This window comes from Ursus americanus, chromosome 6 (genome assembly GCF_024610735.1).
Source record: "Ursus americanus isolate L20-20 chromosome 6, mUrsAme1.1.p, whole genome shotgun sequence".
Taxonomy (NCBI): Eukaryota; Metazoa; Chordata; class Mammalia; order Carnivora; family Ursidae; genus Ursus; species Ursus americanus.
In genome coordinates, this window is record NC_142132.1 from 54,763,770 (window position 1) to 54,788,903 (window position 25,134).

The 25,134-nt window shown below is 56.8% G+C and overlaps 1 protein-coding gene across 1 annotated transcript in view; it reads right to left on the reverse strand.

Moving 5' to 3' along the window:
* Positions 1–25,134, reverse strand: part of COL13A1 (collagen type XIII alpha 1 chain) — a 79,948-nt gene that overhangs the window by 16,534 nt on the left and 38,280 nt on the right. Inside the window, exons 15-31 of the mRNA XM_045783254.2 lie at positions 21,841–21,885; positions 20,871–20,903; positions 20,135–20,161; positions 17,604–17,657; positions 16,718–16,804; positions 15,087–15,140; positions 13,897–13,941; positions 13,418–13,486; positions 12,518–12,541; positions 10,679–10,741; positions 9,617–9,661; positions 9,080–9,232; positions 8,369–8,467; positions 7,031–7,075; positions 4,538–4,579; positions 3,618–3,644; positions 2,615–2,695 (exon numbers count right to left, since the gene is read on the reverse strand). Of these exons, the coding sequence (XP_045639210.2) occupies positions 2,615–2,695; positions 3,618–3,644; positions 4,538–4,579; positions 7,031–7,075; positions 8,369–8,467; positions 9,080–9,232; positions 9,617–9,661; positions 10,679–10,741; positions 12,518–12,541; positions 13,418–13,486; positions 13,897–13,941; positions 15,087–15,140; positions 16,718–16,804; positions 17,604–17,657; positions 20,135–20,161; positions 20,871–20,903; positions 21,841–21,885 (993 nt within the window). The remainder of the gene's footprint in view (positions 1–2,614; positions 2,696–3,617; positions 3,645–4,537; positions 4,580–7,030; positions 7,076–8,368; positions 8,468–9,079; positions 9,233–9,616; positions 9,662–10,678; positions 10,742–12,517; positions 12,542–13,417; positions 13,487–13,896; positions 13,942–15,086; positions 15,141–16,717; positions 16,805–17,603; positions 17,658–20,134; positions 20,162–20,870; positions 20,904–21,840; positions 21,886–25,134) is intronic.

The window sequence follows — 25,134 nt, forward strand, 5'->3', positions numbered from 1 at the left end:
ACAGCTCAGCACACACGCAGTCCTTTCCTGTTCTCCCAGACAAGGGTCTTTTTAGAGAAAAAGGCTTTTTGAGGGCAGAGGTCTAAGGCCAAGTATGCCCTGGAGTGAACTGGCTGGCAGGTGGGATGCTGTTAAAATCCACTTGCGATGCAGCACCCAGTAGGCGCGAATAGGTGCTCTCGCTCCAGTGCTGGGCTGGGAACCTGCCCCCAAGACCCACCTAGGAGAACCAGAGGGAAATTTATCGAAAGATTCCAATGTGACTAACCAGAGAGAAGGCAGTGGGGACACTCTAGCCCAGTGAGCACTGAATTCTTAAAAACGGCTTCCAGCGGAGCCTCAGAAATGAGCCTAGGCCTCAGGATCTGAAAGGAGGGGGAATGCCCCCAGGCGAGGGGGGACAGGGAAAAAGGTGTGGGTAGTGGGATCCTCCAGGGCCTTCCTTCTCAGTTGTAGGATCACAAAGTTCTGGGATGATCCTGACTTATGGCCTAGAGAGCTGAGTCTCTGCACCCCACGGCAATGGTCAGAATTTCCTGGGGGGGGGGCACATAAAATAAGAGAGATGCTTGGGTCCTCCCCCACCCCAACTCAACCAGAGTTTCCAAGAGTGAGGCCAGGGTAATGACTTGTTTGAAAAGCTCCAGGCAACTCTGGTGTGTAGTCAGAACTGAGAACCACTTCCGTAGGGCCAGTAGGAAGAACTCCCTAGGGTGCTCTGGAGAAACAGGCTGCTACCATATGGCATAAACTATGGAAGTGAAGCTGAAAATCAGAACTTCAACTAAATATCCACAAACTTTGTCTATGCAGTACCAGCACCGAGTTATTCTGAGAGGTCTGGAGTGGAGGGCATGGACTGGCTGTTTTCGGGCCATACGCAGGCCACTGACATATTTTGCATGGTCTGCAGAGTTGCAAGGAATTTTGATTTAATGTTAGAAAATGGGGAGATTTCACATAAAATGCCAGATGTCCAGCTTCCTTGGAAAAATGAGACCATCTGGAAATACTGGGCCCTCATTCCCCTGAACGGAGGAGGGAATGTTCTCCTTAAGAAGGGACACATGGCCTCCAGTGCGCCCCAGTCCTCACCACTCCCTCTTGCCTCTCTGAAGTCCCTGTTCGTCGCCATTTGTGGAGATGCTTGCTCTGTCATTTTCTTGAGCCAGCAAAAGTATTTCTCTGTACCCGTGTCTCTACTGAAAGTTGACAACTTAAAGATAGACGGGGCACTTTGTCTTTCCTCTGGCACTGTCTTTGTTTATGTAACCTGTTTGGTCTCTGCGCCATTTGCATTTTGACCCCTGACTGAATTCTCCAGTGTTCACTAGGGCGTTGGGGCCATGAAGGCGGACAAGGAGAGATTTGTGGTTGAGTGGGGGCAGGAAGGCTCTTTTCTAGTAAGGAGTACTTAAACATTCTGGACACAGCTTAAGACATGGGAAAATGTCTGTTGAAGTCATCAGTTCCCTATAGTCTGTCAGGCACATCAGCTCCTTAAACGTCCTACAGTTGATGCGCTAATGAGGGTGTAATCATACCTTTTGCTCTTGCTGTTTGGTTGCTGTGATTACATTAACCAGACCTTCAGGCTCTGCCAAGCTGGGGTAATTGGGCTTCTCTTTGTTCTCCTGCTCTTTATGGCTTCCCAGGGTGGGAACTGGCCTTGTGCCCAGGACAGAGGAAGCCCTAGTGGCTGGAATGAGCTCCTTTGCAAGGCGGTGGCCTCAGCGAAGGAGCAGCCTCTGGCCTGGCCTCACCACTGACTTCATACGTGACCTTAAGTGACTCTCTCTTCTCTAGGGCCATCAGTAAAATGAGTAGATGGGTCCCTAACGTCCATTCCAGCTCTCAAAAACCAAGCCACAAAGAGTGCTGGCCCCACTGGGGGGTGAGGGAGGATGAAGCCCAGGGCTCCAGGGTGGGGGGAAGAGTGCACACACCTGGACACAGGGGAGGCAGTGATGAGGCCATGAGCCCATTGCAGCTCGGGGCAAAAGATTCGCCCAGGCCCGGCCCCCACATCTGGAAATGTCGATGCCTCCAGGGCAGCCCGTCGCCCCGACCTGGGGTCTGATCTCAGGGCGGGCTGAGATGAGAGATCTGAGTGGCCTGAGACTGCTGGGACCAGAGAATCTGCCTCTGTACAAGTTTTTCTGCTGTGGCCAGTGCTGACGATAGCGAACTAGGAGGGAGATGGAGAACATTTCACTTCTCGTTGCTCCCAGGTCCTCCAAGCTGAGTTCCCATTAAGGGCGGATTTTTATTGCCTCTGAATCAGGCACATGTAGGGCCTGAGGCTGTCCTCAGGCCACTTGTGGCTCTCCAGCTGGGGGCTCCTTGGGTGGGGGGGCCCTGTCTTATTTAGCTCTGCATTCCCCCCATGACCAGCCCAGGACCTGGCCCAGAGGAAGCCCTCAGGAAGGGAATTAGAGTCTACGGTCTTGCCCAGGTGGGAAAGCAAAACTACACGAAGTGTTCTGGAATGCTCAGAATGTTAGGACCCCCAGTTTTGCAGCAGCCTTCTCCCGGGGTCCTGCACCGCCACCCCAGCCTCCTCAGGACCACCCGGCTGGGCTCCTCACAGGCTCGCTGGCTCTGAGATACTTACGGGTAATCCCAGCGGCCCTCGATCTCCTTTCTCTCCCTGGACACCCTTCTCTCCTTTTGCTCCATCTAGTCCTGCTTCCCCCTGAAGGAAAGGGAGGGGGGAGATCACCGAAGGGCATGTCTCAGACAACTCGTTCTTGCATCCTGGGGTCCTGGAGATAGGGGTGGGCTGGGGAGACCAGAACATGTAGAGGCTGGAGGAGGGAGGGGGCGGAGGGGGCTGGCCCACGGATGGCAGGCTGGACGCTCCAAGAATTCTTAAATTCCTAGCCTGGCTCTACTTCCATTAGAGTCCTTGGTATCCCTGTAGTAACTGTGAGCTCCCCAAAGGAAAAGGGGATGGGTGGAGCGGAGACAGACCCAAAGGGCAGTTCCAGGTCAGGCTTGGGCATAAGTGACCATTTGCAGAGCAGGAAAACTGGGGCCCTGCAGAGATTGGCTGGCAGGTGCCTGAAATGCCAACATGGGAGCTCTGAGGCTCCCGAACTAATTGGGGCAAAAAATTGCCCAACTGTCTCCTGAAGAATAGTGGGGTGAGGAGCACGGGCCAATATGCCGTCAGCTCCCAGCCCCTCTTATCCAGTTGAAATGTTTTTGAGGAGGGAGATTGGGAGACCCCCTCCCCAGGCCAGAGACTGATGGGCCTGGACCTGGGGAGGGGGCCCACAGTACACCCCTCTCTCTCTCCACCTCTACTTCAGGGTGAGTGAAATGTCTGGGGCAGGTTACTTGGAAAAGGATTTCGTCGTTTGCTAAGAATCCAATCCATCACTAGTGGGGTGGATTAATGGACGGGACAGCACTAAATCTGAAGACTGCCTACAGTCAATGGTGGGTGTTAAAAGGACTTCATTCTCTCTTGGTTGTAGCCACTGGCCAGTGTCACATGATTCCATTTAGGGAAAGGGACCAGATGGGCCACCTGTCTCCAAAGGACTTTCCTTTTTGGCCCTGACACTGCCCCTTCCCCCACCCCCCACACCTGTCACATGACGTCTTCTTACCTTTGGTCCAGGAACACCTTGGAGCCCCTGCATTTGAAATCAAAACAAGGTACCTCAGAACTGCATTTCCAGGTAAGTCAAAAACACCTTGTCCGCAAGTTGAACCACAAAAGAGCAAGGGCCCAGGGTCCCTGCCCAGGGCAGGTGGAGGGAGTGCTAAGGGGGTCTGTGCTTGGGGCTACCTGGGGTGGAGTCTGAGCCTGGCCTCCCCAACCAGGGACTGACAGAGCGTCTCTGTGTGACCCCCACAACTGACCTAGAGTCTCACGAAGGGAAGATTCGGAAGGAACACAGCAAAAGTTGATTATGTAGGGATATGCGAAGTGCTTGGAGCAGCGTGTGGCACGTGAGGAGTCTCGGGAGGTGCTGGCTACCATCGTTATTACTACTACTTCCTCCGGTGACAATGCGCGACACAGTGCCGTGGGGCCTGGGACCCCTGCAGAGGAAGGACCAGCATCTATTGGTTTAGGATGCTTGGGGGCCCTATAAAGGCCTCATCTTATCGCCTGTCACCTGGAAAGGCCAACCCAGTGGGGCTGGTTTTACATCACTTTCCATCTTAATCCAGATGTTTTTGCTGCTGGTTAGCAGGAAGGAGGAAGGGGGAGAGCAGGCGTCTGATAGCCAAGGGCAGAGCTTAGTGACAGAGGGACTCCTGCGGGGAGGTGAGACCAGACCCTACAGCTGCTGTGCCAGTCAACTGTTTCCAGGACAGCTGGCCATGCCCAGGCTTCTTGGTGTCACTGAGATCTTTCCTGTTTAACACGGGAGGGAAAAGGAGTAGGGAGGGGTTCGTGGATGACAAAATCCCACCCTGGGAGGAGGAGGGGACAGGGACTGCTTGGGGGGGGGGTGTGAGGGGATGGTAGGGACCCAATCACAGTGGACTGAAATGCCGACAAGCTCTCCACACTTACCGGAGGTCCGGGGGGCCCCTCTGGCCCTGGAGGCCCAGGAACCTAGAATCCAAAGGGAGATGGTTAGCCCACACCCTGCTACACTCCAAGTGGCCTCCCCCTCTGACATGGCCCAGGGTCCAGCTGGGAGCTGCAAAGCCAGAGGAGAACAGAACTGCCCAGCATGTGGTCTCCCAAAAGAAGGCTGAGAACAGGGCAGAAACTCCTAGCAACTCATTAACCTGCACAATGTTGAAAAGAAAAAAACCCCACACATTGCCAGGAAATGCTGTCAAAAGTCTAGACTTCCAGATTTTCTTGAAAAAAAAAAAAAAAAAGAAAGAAAGAAAAAAGAAAAACCTGGCAGCAGCAGGCCCTTGTTCATGTATGGCAACAATTGCCTGGAGCTGAGTAAAAGCGTTCCCTCCAGGTGGGGCATGAAATCTTCAGATGACCCCAGTCCCCACCACTCCCTATTGTCTTTGACTTGGAACTCTTCGTTCATTTGCTGCGTGCCTGGCCCCTGTAGGCATTTGAACTTGAGACATTTGGCTTACAGGAGCAGAGATTGGTTATGTGGAATGGGGGGAGGCTGAGCAGCTTTTGAAGAATACCCCTCAAGTCCCGTCCGGTTTGTAACAGGGACTGCTGGTCTCTGCTTCCCTTTAATTAAAGGCAGAGTGTAGGAGGACAGATTTGTGCTGGACGGGGAAGGCGGAGGGACTCAGGGAGTCTTTCTCTCTACAAAGGATGGTGCTCGTTGCAGACTTTGTTTCTGACGCTGGGCATCCATTTGCTCGTACTTGGCCACCCAAGAGGCAGGAGGGGGGCCTGCCTGCTTCTGTCCGAGCTGGTCACCCCATCTCAACTTTGGGGCTCTTCTCGCCTTCCCAGGGTTAGAATCCCACCGAGTGTGGCCGGAGAGGTGACCCCTCTGTCAGGCCACCAAAGAGGAGCCCCTGAACTTGGGCAGACCGGGTCCCCCTCATGTCTCTCAGGTCCGTGGACTTCTCAGCTCAATCTCCGGAAACTCTATATTCTTTTCTTAAAAAGTTTACTGCTTTCTTTCCTGATTATAAATAAGTGAGCATGTATCCTGATTGTGGTGGTAGCCACACAGACCTATGAATGTATTAAATAAAAGTCACAGACCTACACACACTACCTCCCAAAGCCAATTTTACTGTACGATAATTTTGAAAATAAAAAAATTAAAGTAATAATAGACCCATTAAAATATTTTGTAAATTAAAAGGAATTGAAAGAAAGGAAAGAATAAGTATCTGAATACTCCTAATACTTCATTTCCTTCCACTCTTTTTTGATGTGTAAAACATACATGAATATATGCCCATACTTAACGATGATTTTATGTCTATAATTTGATTCTCTGCTGTTTTTCATTTAACCCGCAACCCAGTTTTCTTTTCTTTTCTTTCTTTTTTTTGTATGTTCCCCACAAGCCTCCTTTCCGTGTCTCGACCGAGCGGCACGAAATGCGTCTCTCCCCGGCCGGGGCCTGGAACAAGGCTTGGCACAAGGAGCGCTCCCAAACATGGGGACTATTATACCATTAGTATTATTACCATAAGTTATTGAATCATTTCCTTCTTGTTAGAAATGTAGGCTGTTTCCAATTTTTACTTTAAACACTTCTGGAAGGAACATCTCTGTGTGTAGAGCTTTTCCTGAATTTCATCAGGAGGCCATCCGCCCCTAACTCAGGAACACACCATCTCGTCAAGTTCGCTTCCCTGAGTGTGGACGGGCCCTGGTGACACCGAAGGTGACAGGGGCCAGGGGACCTCTCTGGGGGCTGAGAAGCCTTGGCGGTCCCTCCCTTGGCTCTGTCTGGGTGGCACAGGCCCTCCCACCCCACATCCTCTCCCTCACATGCTTCTGAGCTCTGCTGCTTTCTTGGCTCTTCCCCTGAGCCTACAAACACGCCCGATGCCCTCTCATCTTATGAGAACCTGGCCTCCATCCCGAGCACCTCTCTCTGTGCTGTTCTCCGCTCTTCCCTTCACTACCACGCCTCTCAGAGTAGAGTGCGTCTCTCCGGAAAGCTTGCTTCTGATGCTTCTGGGCAAATTCCTATGAAGTCTTCAAGATCCTGCTCAGAGGCCCCGTCTTCTAGCTGCTCGCCCAGCTCCTCGAGCGGCTAACCATTCCCATTCCAGCGCTTGCTGCCGGGGACCGTTCGCTGCACAGAGGCGGTTCTGTTTCTTTTCCTACCCCCAGACTCTAGCACCGGGAAGGAACACGGCAGGTGCTCTGTGAACACCGTGGGGCGCAGGTGCTCTGTGAACACCCGTGGGGAGACCGTGAGCTGGGGCTCCGAGGCCGAGCTACTGTGCTCCGTGAGTGTTCGGCTTCTTGCTCGCTCCCCACGTCGGGCAGCGGTGCGTTTCCTCCTAGAGCACAGAAACGCTGTGCGTCCCGGAGGGACTGAGGGCTGCTGAGGTCCCTGTCAAACCCTCCCCATGACACAGAAGGCCGAGCGGCACAACCTACCTCCACTCCTGGCTCCCCCTTCTCCCCGGGCTCTCCTCTCTCTCCCTGTGGGCACAAAACACCATATGCTGTGGGTGCTGGCACTGGGGGGGGGGGCACAGGGACACCGGCACATCTGTGACAAACCAGACTGGGACTAGACTGGGCTAAGGTGTCGTCAAGGACCACCTCGGAGGCTGATGGGACAGTCAGCCTGTGGTTTCAGGACTGGGCCCAAGATCACAGTCTTCGGGGACCTGCAGTCCCAGCACGTGGGAGGCAGGATTGATCTCGCGTGTGGATCCTGCGGTGCACAGACCCTGGGGTGACCTGTGACCTGTTTCAGGCCGACAGAATATGGCACATGGCAGAGGTGATGGGCTGTCACTCTTGTGATTATGTTACAGGCTTATGTTACAATATAACGTGTATACGTTCAGGTTATGTTACACACACACACACACACACACACACACACACACACACACACACGGCCCTGTGTGGGCAGCAGGCACTCAGAGACTCCTGCTGGCCTTGGCCTTGAACAAGCAGGCTGCTCTGATGTGAACTGGGCAGCCCCTAGGAGCTGAGGGACGCCGTCCTGCGGGGGCAAGGCACTGACTTACGCCAACAGCGGCGAGCCTGCAAGATGATGTGAGAATGTAGACCAACAGCTTGACTGCGGCCTCGTGAGACCCCAACCCCGGGCAGAGGACCCCGTGGAGGCGAGCCCGGACTCCTGACCCATGGACACTGAGATCAGAGTGCGTATTGTTTACACTGCTGAATTTGTGATTCGTTACGCAGCTGCAGAAATGACTCTGGCTCTAGGAACAGGGCCAGGGCCCGGGGTGGGAGGGTGATGAGGAAGCTTCCGCACCACGTCTAGGAGCACTCCTGCCAGCCTGGAGCTGCCCCGTGGTGGAGGGGACACGCCAGGAGGCCAGGAGCTGCCTGCCTGTCCCAGCTGAATGGGGCAGCCCCAGCGAGTGGCTCCCGAGGGCTGCCTGCACTGGGTCACAGGTGGGACGGGTTGACCTCTGACGTTCTGTATACTTCTAAGAGGAGAACTCTGAGTCCGAGACTCTAGCACCTTTGAGCCGGGCTGGTGTCTGAGGCCACCGTGCTGTGAGCTGAGAAGTGGAAACTGGTGTTCACACTCCCGTGCTCCACCCGGAGTAGCTGTTCTTCAAGAGGACCCTCCCTTCCCCGCTCCCACCCAAGGCCAGGCAGGCGGGAGGTTAGTGCAGCCTCGTTGCAGGGCCAGGCATCTGCTAGGCTGGTGATGACCATGAGGGGCACCCTTGCTCGCGTGCCCTCATCTGCTGACAACCTCCATACCCCACCCTCTCGCCTTACTGTAAATCCCGGGAGCCCGATAGGGCCGGGCAATCCTGTTGCTCCGGGTCTCCCTTGGCCACCTGGTTCTCCTTTCTCCCCAGTTGGGCCGTCTAGACCCTACAGATCGACAAAGATCTCTGTTAGTCAAGAGCGAGGGCGTCGGTCGAGCATCTGTGACCAACTGTGGCATGCAGGCGTGGCTCCCTTCCTCCAAGGGCAGGGGTCCAGCATGGTGCCCATTTCACAGATGAAAACCACTGAAGCCCACAACAGACTCCCAGGTCAAGTCAGCAGCCTCGTCAGACTGGGTAAGGTGCTTTCCTTGTACAGGCAGCCTCCCCTGGGTGTTGGGCTTCTGCATACTTTCCAAAGAGGCAAGATTACACCCGTGACCTCATCTCCTTCCCAACAACCCCGTGAAGTATCCAGGGAAGGCATGATTAGCCCCATTTTAGAGATGAGAAAACAGAGTCCTGAAAGGCTCAGAGACTTCCCCAAGGACACAGGAGAGGACAGAACAGTCCCTGCTCTCCTGAGGGGGGCTGCTGGCCTTCATAAAGCAAGGGGCTTAAAGGAAACCCAGGTGAGTGCCCGGCCCCCAGCTCCCGAGCCCAGGTTTCCAGCCCAGTCTGCAGCGGGCACCCTGCGGAAACATGCTGGGGTGGCGCAGCCCCGTAGGCATGCAAACGTCCCAGGGGAGAGTCCCGGCAGGCCCGCCCTGGCACTCACCGGTGCGCCCGCCTGTCCTGTCTCCCCTTTCTCCCCCTTCTCTCCCGGGCTTCCTGCGTGTCCGTCTTCTCCCCTCATTCCTGCAGGCCCAGACTTTCCTGGGGGGCCTTGGGGACCAGGAGGGCCCATGTCTCCTGGCTTGCCTCGAGGTCCCTTCAGAAAATATTAGCAACACTTATTATATACACTGATGGAGGGGAAAGAGAGAGCGAGAGAGAGCACGAAAGAATGGGACGTCCAAAGGACACAGCCCTTCTGTGCTTGACCGGCCCAGGCGAAGAGCCTGTCCGCCTCCCTTGGCATCGGAGAAGCCTCGGCACCAGCCCCAGCCCGTCCCAGTGGGCTCTCCCCACTCCTCTGGGGCCAGCAGTGTGGGGCTCTGGCTCCTGCAGAGTGGGCCCCTGTGCTCCCCACTCCCTTCCCCACCAGGCTCACATCTGGGCCTCTTCCAGAGCCTTCAGTCCCCACCCCCACCATCCCCGTCAGCCCAGGTCAAGGTCCATCTTCGGAGGCTCGTCAGGGAGTGTCTGTTCTTACCTTTTCCCCGTCGTGGCCTGGAGGGCCTGGAAGTCCGATCTCTCCCTGTGGCAGAACAACGGAAGGTCAGTGTCAGAGCGGAGAGGAGGAACTGTCTTTCACGGCACACTTCCCATGTGCCAGGTCACCCTGGAGCTATGTGCTTGCGTCCCAAGGTGAGGGCCCCAGGGCAGAGCCGTGTGCAGCTACATCCTGGCTCTGCAGTCCACATTTGAGCCACAACCACACACGTTGCCTCTGAGGACCCTGGGTAGTCTGTGGGAGGGGTGTTGCCTCCCAGTCCCCCCAGCCCAGCCCTCCTGTCCTGCCTGCTCCACAGGGAGCTCCCTGCATCTTCACGTCAACCCAATCCCCTTCTTTAGGGCAGGGAGGGAGATAAGAGAGTCCTGGCCTCTGTCTTTGAGTCGGCCAATAAAGAACAAGCCACATCACCAAGGCAAAATGATGCTATGAGAGGAGCAGAGAGGAAAGGGCAGGGAATTCTGCCTGGTAGATCAGGGGAGGCTTCCAGGAGGAGGTGGCCTTGGAGCTGGGTTGAAATATGAGGACTTGGAAAGTTAGGGAAAAGGGGAAGGAATTTCAGGGCAGGGGCCCTCATGAGCAGAGGACAGAGGTGCAAACATGCAGGGCCTTCTGCAAAAATCACAGGGTTGCAGCAGAGTATAAAGGGGAACAAAGGTGGGGAGCGAAGGAAGGGGGAGATCGGGGAGGAGCTCCAGGCCCATATTCCCCAGTGGGTGGGTTGGGGTCCCATGTGGTTCTGCCTGGAGCAGTGGCTTGTCTAGACCCAGACTCCACCACACCCGAGGAGCCTGTGAATTACAGCTGCCCAAGTCAGACAGCAGGGGAAGAACGGCAGAGCTGAGGTGGCAGCAGTGGGGGTGACTGCAATGTGGGCAAGACAGGGCCTGGGGTGCCTGGGAGCAGTGGGAGGAGTCAGAGGCCACGCCGTAGTGGTGGCTCTGCAGGGAAGATGGGAGGGTCACCCATCGGCTCCCGCACTCGGGGACACACGCGGTCCCTCTGCGGGGTCTGCAGCCCCCTTGTCAAGACAAGTGTTACCTTCTGGCCTGGGACCCCTGGAGCTCCGGGTGGGCCGATTTGTCCGGGAAGACCAGGGGGCCCCTAGGAAATAAAAGAAAGACCTGTGGAAGAACTTTCCATCCAAGAAGGGGTGCCCTGTTGCCAGAGGGGTGTATGTGGAGGCTGGTTTATGGGCATCGATCATTTTCAAACATCTCATCCGTGGCAAGAACATGTTTTTTTGCAAAGGAAATAGCATGGGACTTCAAAATGTAAAGCAGATAAGCACTGAGCGTGTCTGGGTTAGAGTGTCGGGGTTGGGGGGGGATCCTGGAGCCACGCCTACCAGCCTCTCCTTCCTCCTCCCTCCGAGCACCCCTGGGCTCCAAGAAGATAAATCTCACCTCCCCTGACAGGGACTTCAAAATGCGTCTAGGAAACAATGCCAATATCCATCGACAGGTGCAGGTGTGGGACACCCATCCAGTGCGATATTACTCAGCCGCGAGCAATGAAGCAGGCACGGGTGCTTGCCGTGCCAGGGTGGGACCCAGACATTCTACACTGAGCTAAAGAAGCCAGACACAGACGGCTACACTGCGCGTGTCCACGCAGACGACACTCCAGAAAAGACAGATCTAATCCACCATAACAGAAAGCAGATCAGTGGTGTCCGGGGGGCCGAGGGGAGGTGTGGGATTGACTCCTGAGGCACATGCAAGAACTTTCTGGAGTACCTGGGGTGGTGGATACATGGGTATATACATTTGTTGAAGCTCTTCAAATTTCACAGCTAAAGTGGGTACATTTTATTGTATGTAAATGAGACCTCGAGGTTGACTTTAAAAGAAAAAAGATTCCACCCGTGAAAGTTTTGCTTTGGAGAGCTATTTCAAATAGTATATTTTAATGTCCCCCAATGAAGCTCATTGATTCTAGAATCATGTGATGTTAATACCAGTCTCTGGGTTGGGGCAAGATATGATGGGTGTCTGAGTGTGGGTGTGTGCAAACCTAAGCATCCTGTGGCATATGGCCACTAAAAATAGTAAGTGAAATGAGGGCCCCCTGGGTGGCTCAGTTGGTTAAGCATCTGGTTTCGGCTCAGGTCATGATCCCAGGTTCCTGGGATTGAGCCCCGTGTCAGGCTCCCCACTTAGCAGGGAGCCTGCTTTTCCCTCCGCCCCTCTCCCCACTCATACTTGCTCTCTCTCTGTCTCACAAATAGATAAATAATATCTTTACAAAAAAATAAAAATAAAAATATTAAGTGAAATGAAATTCCAAGAACTTTGTGATCTCCTTTCTTCTCTCCACCTGGAAGTTAAACCTCATGGTAGTTTTAACCATAAATATTCACTACAAATATCCACAGTTCTGTCACTGGTAGTCGGTACGCAGGCAAAATCTGGGCTTGGGATTCACTGGTTTTCCAAGTGCAGAAAATGCAACTGATTTCTAGGAAAGGTGAAAAAGTGGACGTTGTGTAGCTCCTGATTTTTTAGGGTGATGCATTTTATGAGCTGAAGATTGAGTACAAGGAGAAACATAAAAGCACCCTCCTCTGTACCTCCGTCCCCTTGACGCCGCTGCGTGGAGACCCAGCATCGACTCTGCGTCACGAGTCCGCAGTGGAATGGGTCAAGAGCCGCTCCAGAGGACGGCCAGGACCCGCGCTAGGGGAGGCTCTGAGAGCCCCTGCTCAGGCTCAGATCACCCTCTGCCCTGGTCCTTCAGGGTCAGTCCTCATCCAGCAGCCCCGCCCCTGCTTTCTGGAGGCCAGCTGTCAAGTCCTTGCCTCCCCCGACCCCCCGACCCCACGCCCCCCCCAGCCCCCCAGCCATCAGCCCAGTGCCTAAGGGAAGGAAGAAGACTTACCATCAAGGCCAGCGTTCGGATCTCCTAAAAACCAATGCCACACAATCAGTTGAAGAACAAGTCAAGAGCCGTCTGGAGGTTCCCCTTGGCCCAGGCATGGAAACATGGGAGCTGGGCCCCCTTTAGGAACGCAGTAGGGGTAGTCCCTCTCGTGGGCTCCGTGCCTCCCGACCCCATGCCGCCCCCACCTCTCCCCGAGGTTTGCAGAGACTGGAAAGAGAATACCCTACATTTCACCACCACTGCTCTGAGGCTGTCCTACCACAGACTCAGGCCCTGAAATGGACTGCAGGCTTCCCTTCGCTTTGCCACAGAGGGGGGACGCAACAACTCCGCTTCTCCCTGGTCACTGACTGGGACCCTCCCCTGTTCTCCCCTCTTCCCCAGAACCCAGATTTCAAGGCTCCGACGTACTTACTTGTAAACGCCGAATGCAGACTAGGAAGATAGGGGGCCACTCAAGAAAGCGGGGGGACTGTTGCTGGCATGCGGACAGGGTACCACACCGTGTAAATGGATCCTCAGATCCTACAGGGTTTCCTTTAAAGGACTGGTTCTCAATCTGGGGTTTGGCCCCCAGGGGACATTTGGGGACATATTTTGGTTGTCAACCAGGGGTGGGGTGCTCCTGGCATCTAGTGGGTAGAGCCTACAACATACCAGGCCCCCCTTCCCCACAACTCCCTGCAAAACGACCCCGCCCCGACTGGCAATGGTGCTGAGGTGGGCAAACCTTGTCGTAAAGGGCGGCCACCATATGACCTTGACATATGATTGAACTGATGCAAAAGGGGGACATGCTTCAGGAAGACAGATTCCACCACGTGAAAGGGGTACTGAAGACATGGGGCTCCAGAACTCGGGACGGACGAGCACCCCACAGGGCTGGCTCCCACTCACCTGGAGAGCCTCGCTGATGTTTCCGTTGTAGTCCACCATCTCCCCTTTCCCTGGTTCCCCCTTGGTGCCCTGCAAGACAAATGCGGTCTGAACCGCGGGCCGGGGCCGTAGGGCCGGGGGGCAAGTCTGCCTGCTCCCCACCAGACGGGGTCGTGGCCAAGGCCGGCTGTGCCCGGCTGCACGCAGGAGGACCCAGAGCTGCAGGCCGGGGAGCCTGTCGGGGGGCTCCCCACACTGGCAGAGGGGCCCAGAGGTTCTAGAACAAACACAGAAGACTCTAGGCGACAACTCTGGACTAGACAGGCCGAGAGAAGACTGAGTCCCAGCACGGCCACTGCGGCTGCAGAGAGAAGTCTCTCTCCCTCCCTCCCCCTCAAGACCCAGAGGCCAGACGTTCACGCTGTGACCCCAGGGAAGCTGACCCCAGGGAAGTGGGGTGCTGAGCTCTGACCCGGGGGAGCTGGGGGAGCTGCTCGTACCTTGGGGCCCGCTGGTCCCTGGTCTCCAGCTGCTCCGGGCTCTCCCTGTTGCAGGACAAAATTGGAATGAAATGGGGACAACAAAAGCTGGGCCCCAAAGCACCTGCTGTCCCCAGAGGAGCCATTGCCAGGGGCCATGGAGGGGCCAGAGGCTCATCTTCCCTCAGGCCAGGAGGCCGCAGACCTTCCTGTGCAGGAAAGTGCAGGCCCCTCCCCTTCAGGGAGCAGCTCTTCCTACCTGCCCTCCTCCCAGCGCCTCTGGGCTCCTCTGGCTTCTCCCTGAAAGACCTTCTTCCTGGCCTGGGCTAGTTGTTAGGGACTGTCCCTGCGCCTGCCTGGCCACTTCTCCCCAGCCCCCTACGGCAGCTACGTGTTTGGGCCCAGGGACCAGGCCCTTTGCTTCTCTCTATTTCCATTTGGCTCAAGGAGCGAGAGCTCAGGAACTTTTTGCCAATCTCCTGAGGGGTCAATAGTTGCCATGGAGGGAGCATGGGTTCTCTCGGCGCCCTCTCTGCCGGGGACAGCCCCAAACTGCAGGATGGAGAACGGCAGTTCAGCGTAAGGCACTAGGAGCTCTCAGCCTCCCAAAGTGGGGAGGGGCAGGGGGTTGTTCCTGTTGGAAACAGGACAGAACCATGGGGAATACATGAAAACAAACCACAGTCCCAGTGGTTCTGGGACAATGTGAACGTTAAAGACACATTTTAAAAATCAAGGCAGAAAGTAAATATAAAGGGACAGCCGAGCTTTTAATGTCACTTGACTCCTCCCGACCCTGCAGCTGACCAGCTCCTGGACTGCCGATGACCTGCCCCTTCCCTGCCTGCCCCACAGCGTTTTCGTCCCTGAGCACCTGTGAGGCAAAGGGCAGCCTCGACCTGACCCTCCCACAGGAAGTCGCTGGGGAGAAGTGGGAGCCCCACCTTTGCCAGGGGCGTGGAAGCTAACAGAAGCAGGGGCTCTGGGTCTTTCCCCAACCCAAGCATCTATCCCCGGGCCAGCTTTGGCATGACTGCTGACTCAGTGGAAAGCTCTCCCAAGCCAACAGGAGAGATGGCCACCAGGAGTCACGACCCGTCAGCTTTGGGCCCTGGGGCCCGACTGTAGGGACGGCCACTGCTCATGCTTTCCCTGAGCTAGGCCTCAAACTCCCAAGCTGACCCTCATCTCAGAACTGGGAGCGTCCGTACCTTGTCTCCTTGCCGTCCCGGGGGGCCGGCCTGGCCATCAGCGCCGGCTTCTCCCTGGGGAAGAGGAGAGACATGGGCTGAGGGCACGCACGGCAGCTCGGCCAGCTCCCTGAGGGGCCGAAGGGTGGTCTTGCTGTTGATGTTCTGGGTGTTAGGTGTCTGGGTCTCTGTCTCTGTCTGCACTGGCTTCTACTAACTCACCTCGTTCTACTCATCTGACTCCCATCCACCCGTGGGTCCAGCCTGGGTCTCACCTCCTCCTGGCAGCCTTCCCTGTCTGCTCCTTTCTGCCTCTGAGTTCTGTACTGGGGTCCACCCCTCAGTGCCAGGTGCTCCCCGGTTCTTGGATAACACACAAGCCAGCTCTGTTGCAGCCCCCAGGTGTGGACAGCCATCTGGCCCCCGCAAAGGGAGGCAGGTCATTTTGGAACGTGGAACACTTGGGAAGGCACACCTCAGCAGGTCCCGCCTGGGAGACAGAGGGGACCACGAAGGCTCCGGGCTTGTGGGGAGGGGGCCCAGGAGGCCTAGGAGGGGAGACGCAGAGAGAGATGGGAGGGGGTCCCCCGCGCGTACTTCCCTTAGTCAGCACTCTGCCTGGCCCTAAGGAGGACACGGGCTTGGCAACGGCCTTCTAGCTTTCCCCTCTTGTGTCCCAGGATGCAGGGACAGTAGTGACCAGACTTCACCAACCTCAAATCAAAACCCAAGACCTGCCGGGGATCCACACGCCGCGGGGACAGACTCCGACCCTGGGGATGTCCCGGAGCCCAGAGGCGGGGCCCCCTTTAGCAAAGCTGGTGCTCAAGCCAGGGAGCTCTTTTCCCGCCACGGTCTGATGGGCACGTGGGCGTTTGCCCGAGACCCTTCCGGCCACTTCGTCTTGCCGGTCTGTGGGCTTCCTTCTGGCGCCTGCCACCACGTCCCTGTGGACTGTGGGTCTGTTTCTCCTGCTGGGTTGTGAGCAAGCTGAGGGCAGCTTCTCTGCAGCCTCGCAGCCCAGGCAGGGCCCCGCCCGCAGCAGCCCCTTGATACGTGTTGTTGGAGCGAATGTGTGTGTTGTTTGGAAGATGTAACGAGTCCTCTCGTTGGAAGCTAAGAAAGAGGCCATCCGCACTTCCCTGGGCTGCTGGAGTAAACCAGGCATCGCAGGAGACATCTGCTTCGGGAAACCGTATCTCACCACTGCACTTTCCACCCAGTGTAAGGAAAGTGAGGGCAGTCCCATTTGCTGCTGACCCCACTGCTGCTACTCGGCCCCCGTCTCTGCCTCCTGGGTGCCAGCACCAGATGGGGCCTGACTGATCACTGATCTCGTATTCAGCGCCTGGGCAGGGGCCCTTCCGTCCGTCCCAAGCCCTGCAGCCGTCCGTGCCTGAATCAGTTACAGCATAGCTGCTTGAATCATTGGGACCATCCGTCTGCCCTCGGACTGTTTCTCTTGCATAGTCAAACAGTCACCACTAAGATCAGGAGCTCAGTCCAAATTGTCTTTCTAGAATCCACTGGAAAAAACACACATCTGGAGCAGGAGAGAAGGCAAGGCGCCCAGGACAGAGTCCTCAAGAATGGGCTGAAGATAAAGGCCACAAGGAGCATCTCCCTCGAGTGCGGATCCCAGGGAAACTCACCTTTGGCCCTGGGGGCCCAGGTAGTCCTGGGGGGCCAGGCTCCCCTCTGCCCCCTCCGATGGAGTTGCCAGCATCGCCTTTTTCTCCCTGGGGGCAGAAGGGGGAGAGAGTGGGAGAGTAACCATCACTAGGCCCTCCTAGCTCTGGAGGGAGGTGGCCATTCCCTGTTTTTTCTCCTCTCCTAGGTCCCAGGAGTGAGGGCACCAGACCACCCCGTGGTCCGGGCTGGGCACAGAGCCCCTCAGAAGCCCGGCCTGGTCTGACCGGCCATGGGATTTGAGGAGAGAAGGGACCTGGCTATTTTGGGGGAGCAGGTATGGAGCTGAAACAAGAGACCCACCATTCTTGGGTCTAGACTCTGTTACGCAGAGTGTGTCCATGGAACCCTGCTTCCAGGGCTGGGGGATATTTGATATGTGAAGAAAAGGGTCTGGTGGCTGACGGGCGTTAAGGCGGTCAGAGGGAAATGAAGCCACCCGGGCTCCTTGCCCACAGGGTGCTCTGAGCCCCCACTGGAAAGCGGCCTGTGATATTCCAAGGGGGCCTGTCTCCCCACACCTATCTGACCTCAAGTCTTCCTTTCTTTTCTTTTTTTAATGGAGTGTCATGGAGCCCACGTACCAGGGAGCACATGCTCAGAGCCGGCAGGAGGGCATCTGACAAGGTCACAGCTCCTGGTCTTTGAATACGGGCATTTTCTGCCAATCAGGGCCTCCCATGTGGTACCCCATGTGCGAATCCAGCTGTGTCCCAGCTGCTTTCCCCCAGTCTGGGAGGGACACCTCCAAAACTGGGGCCCCTGGATGTTCAGGGACGGGAATGTGGGTGCAGATGAACCCGAAGGCCTTTACCTAGAACCCGCCATTCCGAGCTTGCCAACACCCACCTTCTGCCCCAGGAGGCCTAGTAGCCCAGGGGGGCCTGCAGCCCCCTTTTCGCCCTGTGGAGGGAAGCAGACAGTGCAGGGTTAGGAACGGTCTCTCCAGGATGACTGGAAAGACAGCCTTGGCTTTCTCTCTGCTGCCTCCCTGCCGCTCTGTGGGCCGTTTCCCGCCGGACCCCCAACTGCACTTGACTCCTGCCTTGGGCCACTTCACGCTGGTGGGGGCCTGGATCATTGTTCTCCTGCTCCCGTATGGGCTGGGCCCTTATCATGTACAAAGTGAGAGGCACCAAGAGCGTTCGGCTCCTTTGGGGGGTCTCCCGGGGAGAGGCGAGCAGTGGGGAAGGCCAGTAGTTGGGGAAGCTCTTCCTTTTAGCCACTCTGCTCCTTTCATTTTTTAAATGTCTAGCATTTAGAGGCCCCAGGTCTCTGCCGACCTCCTCCCTGCCTCCAGGGAGGACAAACACCACCTCACTAGACTTCTTTGGAGGACTATTTCGAGAAGTCTTCCTGGGATGGGTTGGCTTGCATCCTGCCGAAATCCGTGTATTGAAGTTCTAACTCCCTGTAGCTCGAAATGTGGCCTTCTAGGGAATAGGGTCACTACAGATGTAACCAGTGGAGTTATGAGGTCATACATGATCCAATATGACTGCTGTCCTTATAAAGGGGACATTTGGACATGGGGACATGCACGCCTGGGAGAACACCATGTCAAGACGGAGGCAGAGATCGGGGTGACGCTTCTACAAGCCAAGGAACACCAGGGATGACAGCCAACCGCCAGAAACGAGGAGAGAGGCAGGGGACAGATTCTCCCTCACAGCCTGGTGTCACCAGGGCTGGTTCCTCCCACAGGCTTCTGGCCTCCAGAACTGTGGGACAGTAAGCTTCTGTCGCTTGAGCCACATAGCCTGTGGTCCTTTGTTCGGGCAGCCCTCGCAAGCTAATAGCCCGCCCCGAGCATCTTCTTCCGCCCTGAAGAACCTTCTCCCCCATGACACGCATCACAGAGCCCTGCTCTCACTGCGCAGATGGAGAGGCTCCGTGGCCGGGAGCAACCCCCCGCCTCGAGTGGCAGAGGCAGGCCCGCTCCCCAGCTCTCCCAAAGCTCCATCTTCTACACCATGAAGATGGCACTCGGCACTCCCAGAGTGTCCTGTATCAGGAGAGCACCCCGAGACTACCCCAGCAGGTCAGTGCTCTGCCCCCCTCTCCACAGCTTGATGGAGCTAATAATAGAAACGGAGGGCCCTGGGGTCATAAACTGCCAGGTATCTTGATGACTTTTCCAACCGGAGCCACAGAGGATGCCACACCAAGTCTTTAGGTGCCATCCCCTTGCCACCTGCCCTTGGGTAGAAGCTGAATGACGTAATAGCCTGGAGCTTCGCAAGGGAGGGGAGGGAGCCAGGTGAAGGCCCAGGTGATGGGCGGAAGTGAGTTCTAGGCCCCCTCCCCCCACAGCCCTGCCTGGCCGTGGCTGGGGTGTGCCTGAGCTGGGGCATGCCCTGAGACAGGCTGAGTCTAAAGGGGGAAGGGTGCAGGTGCTGCCCTACGGAGGCCGTGGCAGAGTGGGAATGGAGGGAAGGAAGGCCTTCCTTCTGCTGGTCTTTCCTCCTGGGAACCGATGCTTTCGAGGAGGGAAGGTGTGTTCCCGAGTGCAGGATTTCTGAAGCTGCGCCAGGCCACCCTGGCACACCTCTCTTCCTGGGGACACATGCACCCCAAACACACTGCAGGCAGCACACGAGCCATGGGGGTGGGGCAGGGAGTGGGAGGACCACAGAGGCCAGTCTGAAGGGGACACACACTCAGAGACACAGTATCCTACCCTCTGCCCCCTCTTTCCCGGCAAACCTGGGGGCCCTGGCTTCCCTGCTGCTCCTGGGTTTCCCTTTGGGGTAAGAAGAGAAAGTCACTGATAAGAGGATGGGGGGGTAGTGAGGGGTATGGTGGACAGTGATCTAAACCAGCGTTTCCAGAGTACTAGTCCCATAAGATGTTCCTCTTAAAAAAAGGATGCTCTAGTCAAAAAGTTTGAAAATGCTACACCAGAGATTACAGTTTTAGAGGTTCCCAATATACATATAGCATCTTAAAGGCCCTGAGAAGGCCTGCAGTAAAACAAAGACAAAAACAAACAAAAAACCAAAAAACCCCCAAAACAAAAACCCTGTGAAATATTTCTGACTCTGTATTTCCCCAAACATACTGGCATGGAAACTTTTTTCATGTTACATCCCTTATAGAATGAGACAAGAGAGACAGAGCCCTGCAGGACAGGGGACAAGAGTTACTGCCTGCTGGAGCTGGTGTGCAGGCAAACTGACGGAGCTCCAGGCCAGGATCCAGGGAGGGGAAGGCATTCCTGACCAGCAGGCCCCTCCTGGGTGGGCCCTCCTCTGCTAAGTCAGGCCCCCAGCTCCAGGCCAGCCTCAGGGGGACTGAGGGCATAACAACAGCAGCCACTGCCACCTCCACCCCATGCTTGATGCTCCGTGCAGCCCAGAACATTCCCTCTGTATCAGTACCTTGGCTCCTGGGGTCCCTGGCTCACCCTGTGTGGAAACAAAGAAGACTCCGGTAAGGAGATGAAGGAGAGAGAGTGAGAAACTAGTGCAGGAGTAAATGAGCAAAGGTCCTCATGGGGTCGGTGAAGCATCTGGCCAGCCCAGGGCTTCCCTCTGCCTAGGCTTCAGGTCCCAGGCCAAAGGAGGCCTCCTGGACTCTTCCCTGTTCTTCCCCTAGGCGAGGGATGTGGCACGTGTGAGCGCCAGTGAGGCACCCCGTGAGGAGCGAGAGGAAGGAACGGGCATTTGCTTTGGACACGGTGCCCCCTGTCCGTGGGGCTTCTGGGAGATCCGCATCTGGGCTTCTGGGTGCCCCCATCCATCTGCCTGCCGACCAAACGCCATTAGGCTGGGCTTCAGGGGAAGGACTCCCGCTCTCCTCTCGGGAGCTTTGCGAGCACGCAGGTGCTGGATTCTGAAGTATAAAGGAAAGCTCTGGGTCTTCTGGCACACCGGCAGGGTGCTGCTTTACCCGAGGCTGGTAAACCTTCGCTACTTACTTTGCAAGGCTTAGTTAACTATCTCTAGTTCAGGTACATAACGGCATACACGTTGCCTTAAGAGAAATGTTTCTGAGCCCTATCTGCCCCCTCCGTGGCTCAGCGGCCACCCCACGGAGTCCCTGAAGCCCCAATTCTGTCTTCCTCTTTCCCTCCCATCCTGCCCCTAATGTGCGGAGTGATATCCTTCCACTGACCTTCATCCCAGCCACAGAAATTCCAGGAGCTCCCTGGCAGAGAGAAGAAAAAGGCATGGAGACTTTTGGGAGTTGGGGCAAGCATGGAGGGAGTGGCCAGCCTCCCAGCCTCCCCTGGGGGGGGGGATGTGAAGGCAGACTGCTTGCTTCTGCCTGCTGCCCAGACGCACAGTGAGGGTGGGCGGCTGAGTCTGGCACAGGGAGCCTGGGTCCTGAGGAAGGGAGGGGCTCTGAGCAGCCCAGTTGGGCTCCCCAGGCTTCCCGCCCAGCTGCTCAACTCCCAAGCCCTCCTGGCAGGGAGCCCCGGAGTGTCCAGGTGGGGGCATCTCTGGGGTGCAATGTGGGAAGGGCTTCAGTGGGATAGGAAAGGAGGAAGAGGAGATGGGAAGGGAAGGCGGTGGAAGGGAGTGCCCCGTGGTAGGGGAGAGTGGGTGATGGCAGATTTCACACCTGAGTGGGCAGGTGGGATTCTTCTTACAGAGAACTCTCTGGACTTGTGCTCTCATGGACTGGGGAGCAGCTGGGAGTGAACCCCATTTCCACATTAGCCCAAGACCAGCCACTTTGAGGTAAATAGGCAGACAAATGCACCACTTAGTCCCAAGTGGAGATGATTTTAGGGAGTCCCTACTCCCCACATGGGGCGGCAGTCAGAACTGCCGAGAAGGGTTTTTATGACCCAGAGATGTCCGGGAGGAGGCCGGGCCACACCAGGAGGGCGCTGGTGAGTGCTGGCTCATGGGCCAAACAGAAGAGTTGCCTGGGAGAGTAGCTGGTAGTGCAGGGGGAGAGGGCTGGGGAGGAAATGTGTACCCTGTCTTCTTGTCTTCACAGAAGATATGGGAAGGAGAAGGACCTGGGCACCCAGGTGTCCCAAAGCTTGGGAGAGAGGGCTGGAGCTCAGGCAAGGGCTGCTGGGAAGGGGGGAAAGGGGAGGGGCTGCCGGGGACCGGGGCTTGGGGGGGGGTACCTTTGCTCCATGTTTGCCTGGCATCCCTGGCATGCCCCGTTCTCCCTGAAGGAAGAAATAGAAGAAACACTGAGAAGAGGACCAGACTCACCCGGGGCCTTGGCCCCTGAAGCATGGCCTGCAAGGACGTCCACGAGCTCTCCCTGCTGGCTGGTCTGGAAGCTTCCGATGGCTGTCCAGCTCACAGTGAGCTCTGAGGACCCGGCAGCCACCGCAGGCCGTTCCTCTTAGCTACGTGAACTCACGGCAGGCGCCCCGAGAGAAAGAGGCTCACCAGCAAAGTCCGAGTCCCGAGGAGGATGCAGGAGGAGCTCTGCACGCTCTACCAGCAGCCAGAGGCCCAGCTGGGCAGAGCTCGGTGCACTTGGCCGCTCACCTGTGCATCTCTCCCTCTCGTGGTCACCTGCTTCTTGTTTCATCCTCACTCCGAAGCTTTGTTCTCGCGGTACCTGCTGGCTGAGCCACACGGGCTCCTGCCTCTCCTCTTCATCCAGGGCTCCCCTTCCTCCCGGCTTCCTTGGGTCTAACCCTTCCCGAGGGCACGTGGGTCTTGGCCCTGCACGGCGGAGGGCCAGCCTGTGGTTTGGGGGTGGGGGGTGGGGCAGGGTGCTGCCTGGAACCCATCTGGAGGCCCCAAGAGAGCTGTGGCTTCTGGACATCGTGGGGTTTGCTCTGCGATCTCAGCAGTGTCCCGTCTTTCTCCTCAACCTCTTTTCCCTCCCCATGAAAATGCCAGACCTACGGAGTGGGGGTGTGAGCTCAGGAAGGGCAGGAAAGAGATGGGGTCGGAGATGACAGCTAGTGACAGATGGAGGTCAAGAGTAGATGAGTCAAGACTAACCTACTATGTGAGAAGGGGCTGGCACTCAGGAGAGGAAGGAGGGCAGCTCCTGTCTGCGTGAGTTGAACCCCAAATGAAGCCCCAACCCAGGCTCCGAATGCCAGCAGCGACAGGGGACAGCACCCTGCCGCAGCTCCCTGCTTCCGAAGGCATCTGAAGGCTGGGGATGGCAACACAGGGTCCCGACAGACTGTGTCCCGGCCTAGCCTCCCCACTCAGGTCTCAAGAGCTGTGGCCTTCAGGCCAGGCCGTGGTACCACAGGCTTACAGGCAGAGGGGGAAACCGGTCCCACACGGCCTCCATCTTTTCCGCTGCTCTCCTCCCTTCTCTGCCATCATCTGGGAAGTCTTACCCACCCTTCTGCTCACCAAAGCTAGAACTTCTTCCAGCCTCTCTCCTCCATGACTGCGCCTTGGCGCTGGCATCCGGGGAAGCTCCCCAGGACACAGGCTGGACAGTAACACTCCCTTCCTGCGAAACAGCCGCTGCCCGGCAGTGCCCATAGAAAAGGGGCCAGGCATTCCTTCCTCTCCTTCCTCCCTAGCCTCATCACCTGGCATCCTGAGACCTACTCCCTGTTTCCCTGAAAATACCACCCATTTTCAGTATTCTATGCCTTTTTTTTTGAGAGAGAGAGAGAGAAAGAGAGGGAGAAGGAGAGAGAATCTCAAGCAGGCTCCATGCCCAGCATGTCAGGCCCCACACGCAGTGCTGGGCGTGGAGCCTGACGTGAGACTTGATCTCAAGACCCTGAGAGCGCGACCTGAGCTGAAATCAAGTCAGATGCTTCACCGACTGAGCCACCCAGGTGCCCCAGGATTCTACGCCTTTCTGCTGTTCCCTTAACTCAACACCCTGATCATTGTTAGGGGCCTTGGTCAAATACCATCTCCTCTGTGAGGCCTTTTGCAATGCCCATACCCAGTCCTGGTTCCTGGGTGCAGCGGGGACCACTCGGCATTTGCAATCTGCACGCGCGAATTAATGTCTGTCTGGGATGGTTCACGTCCATCCTCCTTGGGCTGAGTCTCTGTGTTCTGCAAAAGGCCCAGAATCTTTAGCTCCAAACACAGGAGCCCTTCCTGACCCTGGCCCACCAGGACCCCTGAGCCGCAGGCAGGGTTAGTGGAGCTGTACTCAGGAAGCAAACACAGCAGAGGAGTCACTGCCCCAGGCCCCAGATTCTGGGAAATCCCTCTTACACGCCATTTACTGTGTCCACCATGGGTCTGGCACAAGGCTAAAAGCTTTCCATCTTTCCTCTACTCAATCTCCAAGACTCCTCTCCGATGTAGCAACGGATTTGATTCCTGTTTCACAGGTGAACAAACTGGCTCAGGGAGGCCAGGTGCGCTCGCCAAGGTCGTGCAGAGCAGGGATTTGAACACAGGTCTTTGTTTGCCAAAGCCCAGGTATGCAGGGTCGTATGCCAACCCGAAGGACCGGATGGGCTGATTCTAAAGCCCCTCTCAGCTGGAGGGCCCTCGGTCCGTGCCTCATAAGGGTGAAGGGGTTAGTGTAGGGGGGGGGGGGCAGCTTCTGGGGCAGGGGGCTGGGTCTTTAACCACAGGCAGAGCCTGGAGGAAGGAGCTGGGCTAGACCCTGCCTGCCACTGCAGGTCTGCTCTGTGGCCAGCAGAGGGCGCCACAGGACCTTGTCAGAAGTCTGGCCACTGTGGCCAACAGGGTGTCAGAGCCCCTGTCAGCTGAGGGCCCCTGTCACTGTCTCCTTCAGAGGACCAGGATCTCCTGCTAACATTCCAGCAGCCCCAACCGGGTTGACTTAGCCCCAAAGACACCCCGAGGCAGGGTCCCCTGGGGTGGGGGCTACAGGTGGGAGATCAGCTTGGCCCTTTCTCTTCCCCGGTCTTTCGCTCAGCCTTTCCTCAATGCCCCTGCCTGCCTCTTCCAGCCTCCAGCTGGGGGAAATGGTTGTGAGTCAGGAAGGCTGTGTGACCCTAGGCAAACCTCTTTCCCACTTTGGGTCCAGGATTCTCCTCTGCAAAGTGAGTCAGACTAGAGACCACCTGCCCACCACTGCTCCACCCCTTTAGCTGAGGCTTTAGGCCGGGAGAGGTCGGAGCTGGGGAGGGGACCCTGGGTCTGTTGGCAGCCGCAGAGCAAGGTTGTGGAGGAGGGAGTTTGGCTGTGGGGGAAATGCTGGTCTAGGAGGGGTCTCAGTGGGTATCTGCTTTCCCTCCCTCCTACCCGGGGGGACAGCTGCAGATGCTTCAGCAAGGGGGGTGGGGTGGGGTCTGCTCGAGCCCCATCTCTGGGCTTCTGTCTCCAATCGCAGCAGGAGCAGTGCAGAGTGAACCCCGGGAGTGAGGGTTTCCCACTAATTGGGGTTGTCCTCAGCCTGCTCAGGCTTGTATGTAAAGACAAAACCACCCTCTCCAGGGAAATCCGGGCCCCTTGGGGCCTCCAAAGGAGGCAGCCCTCCTCGTTAGCGT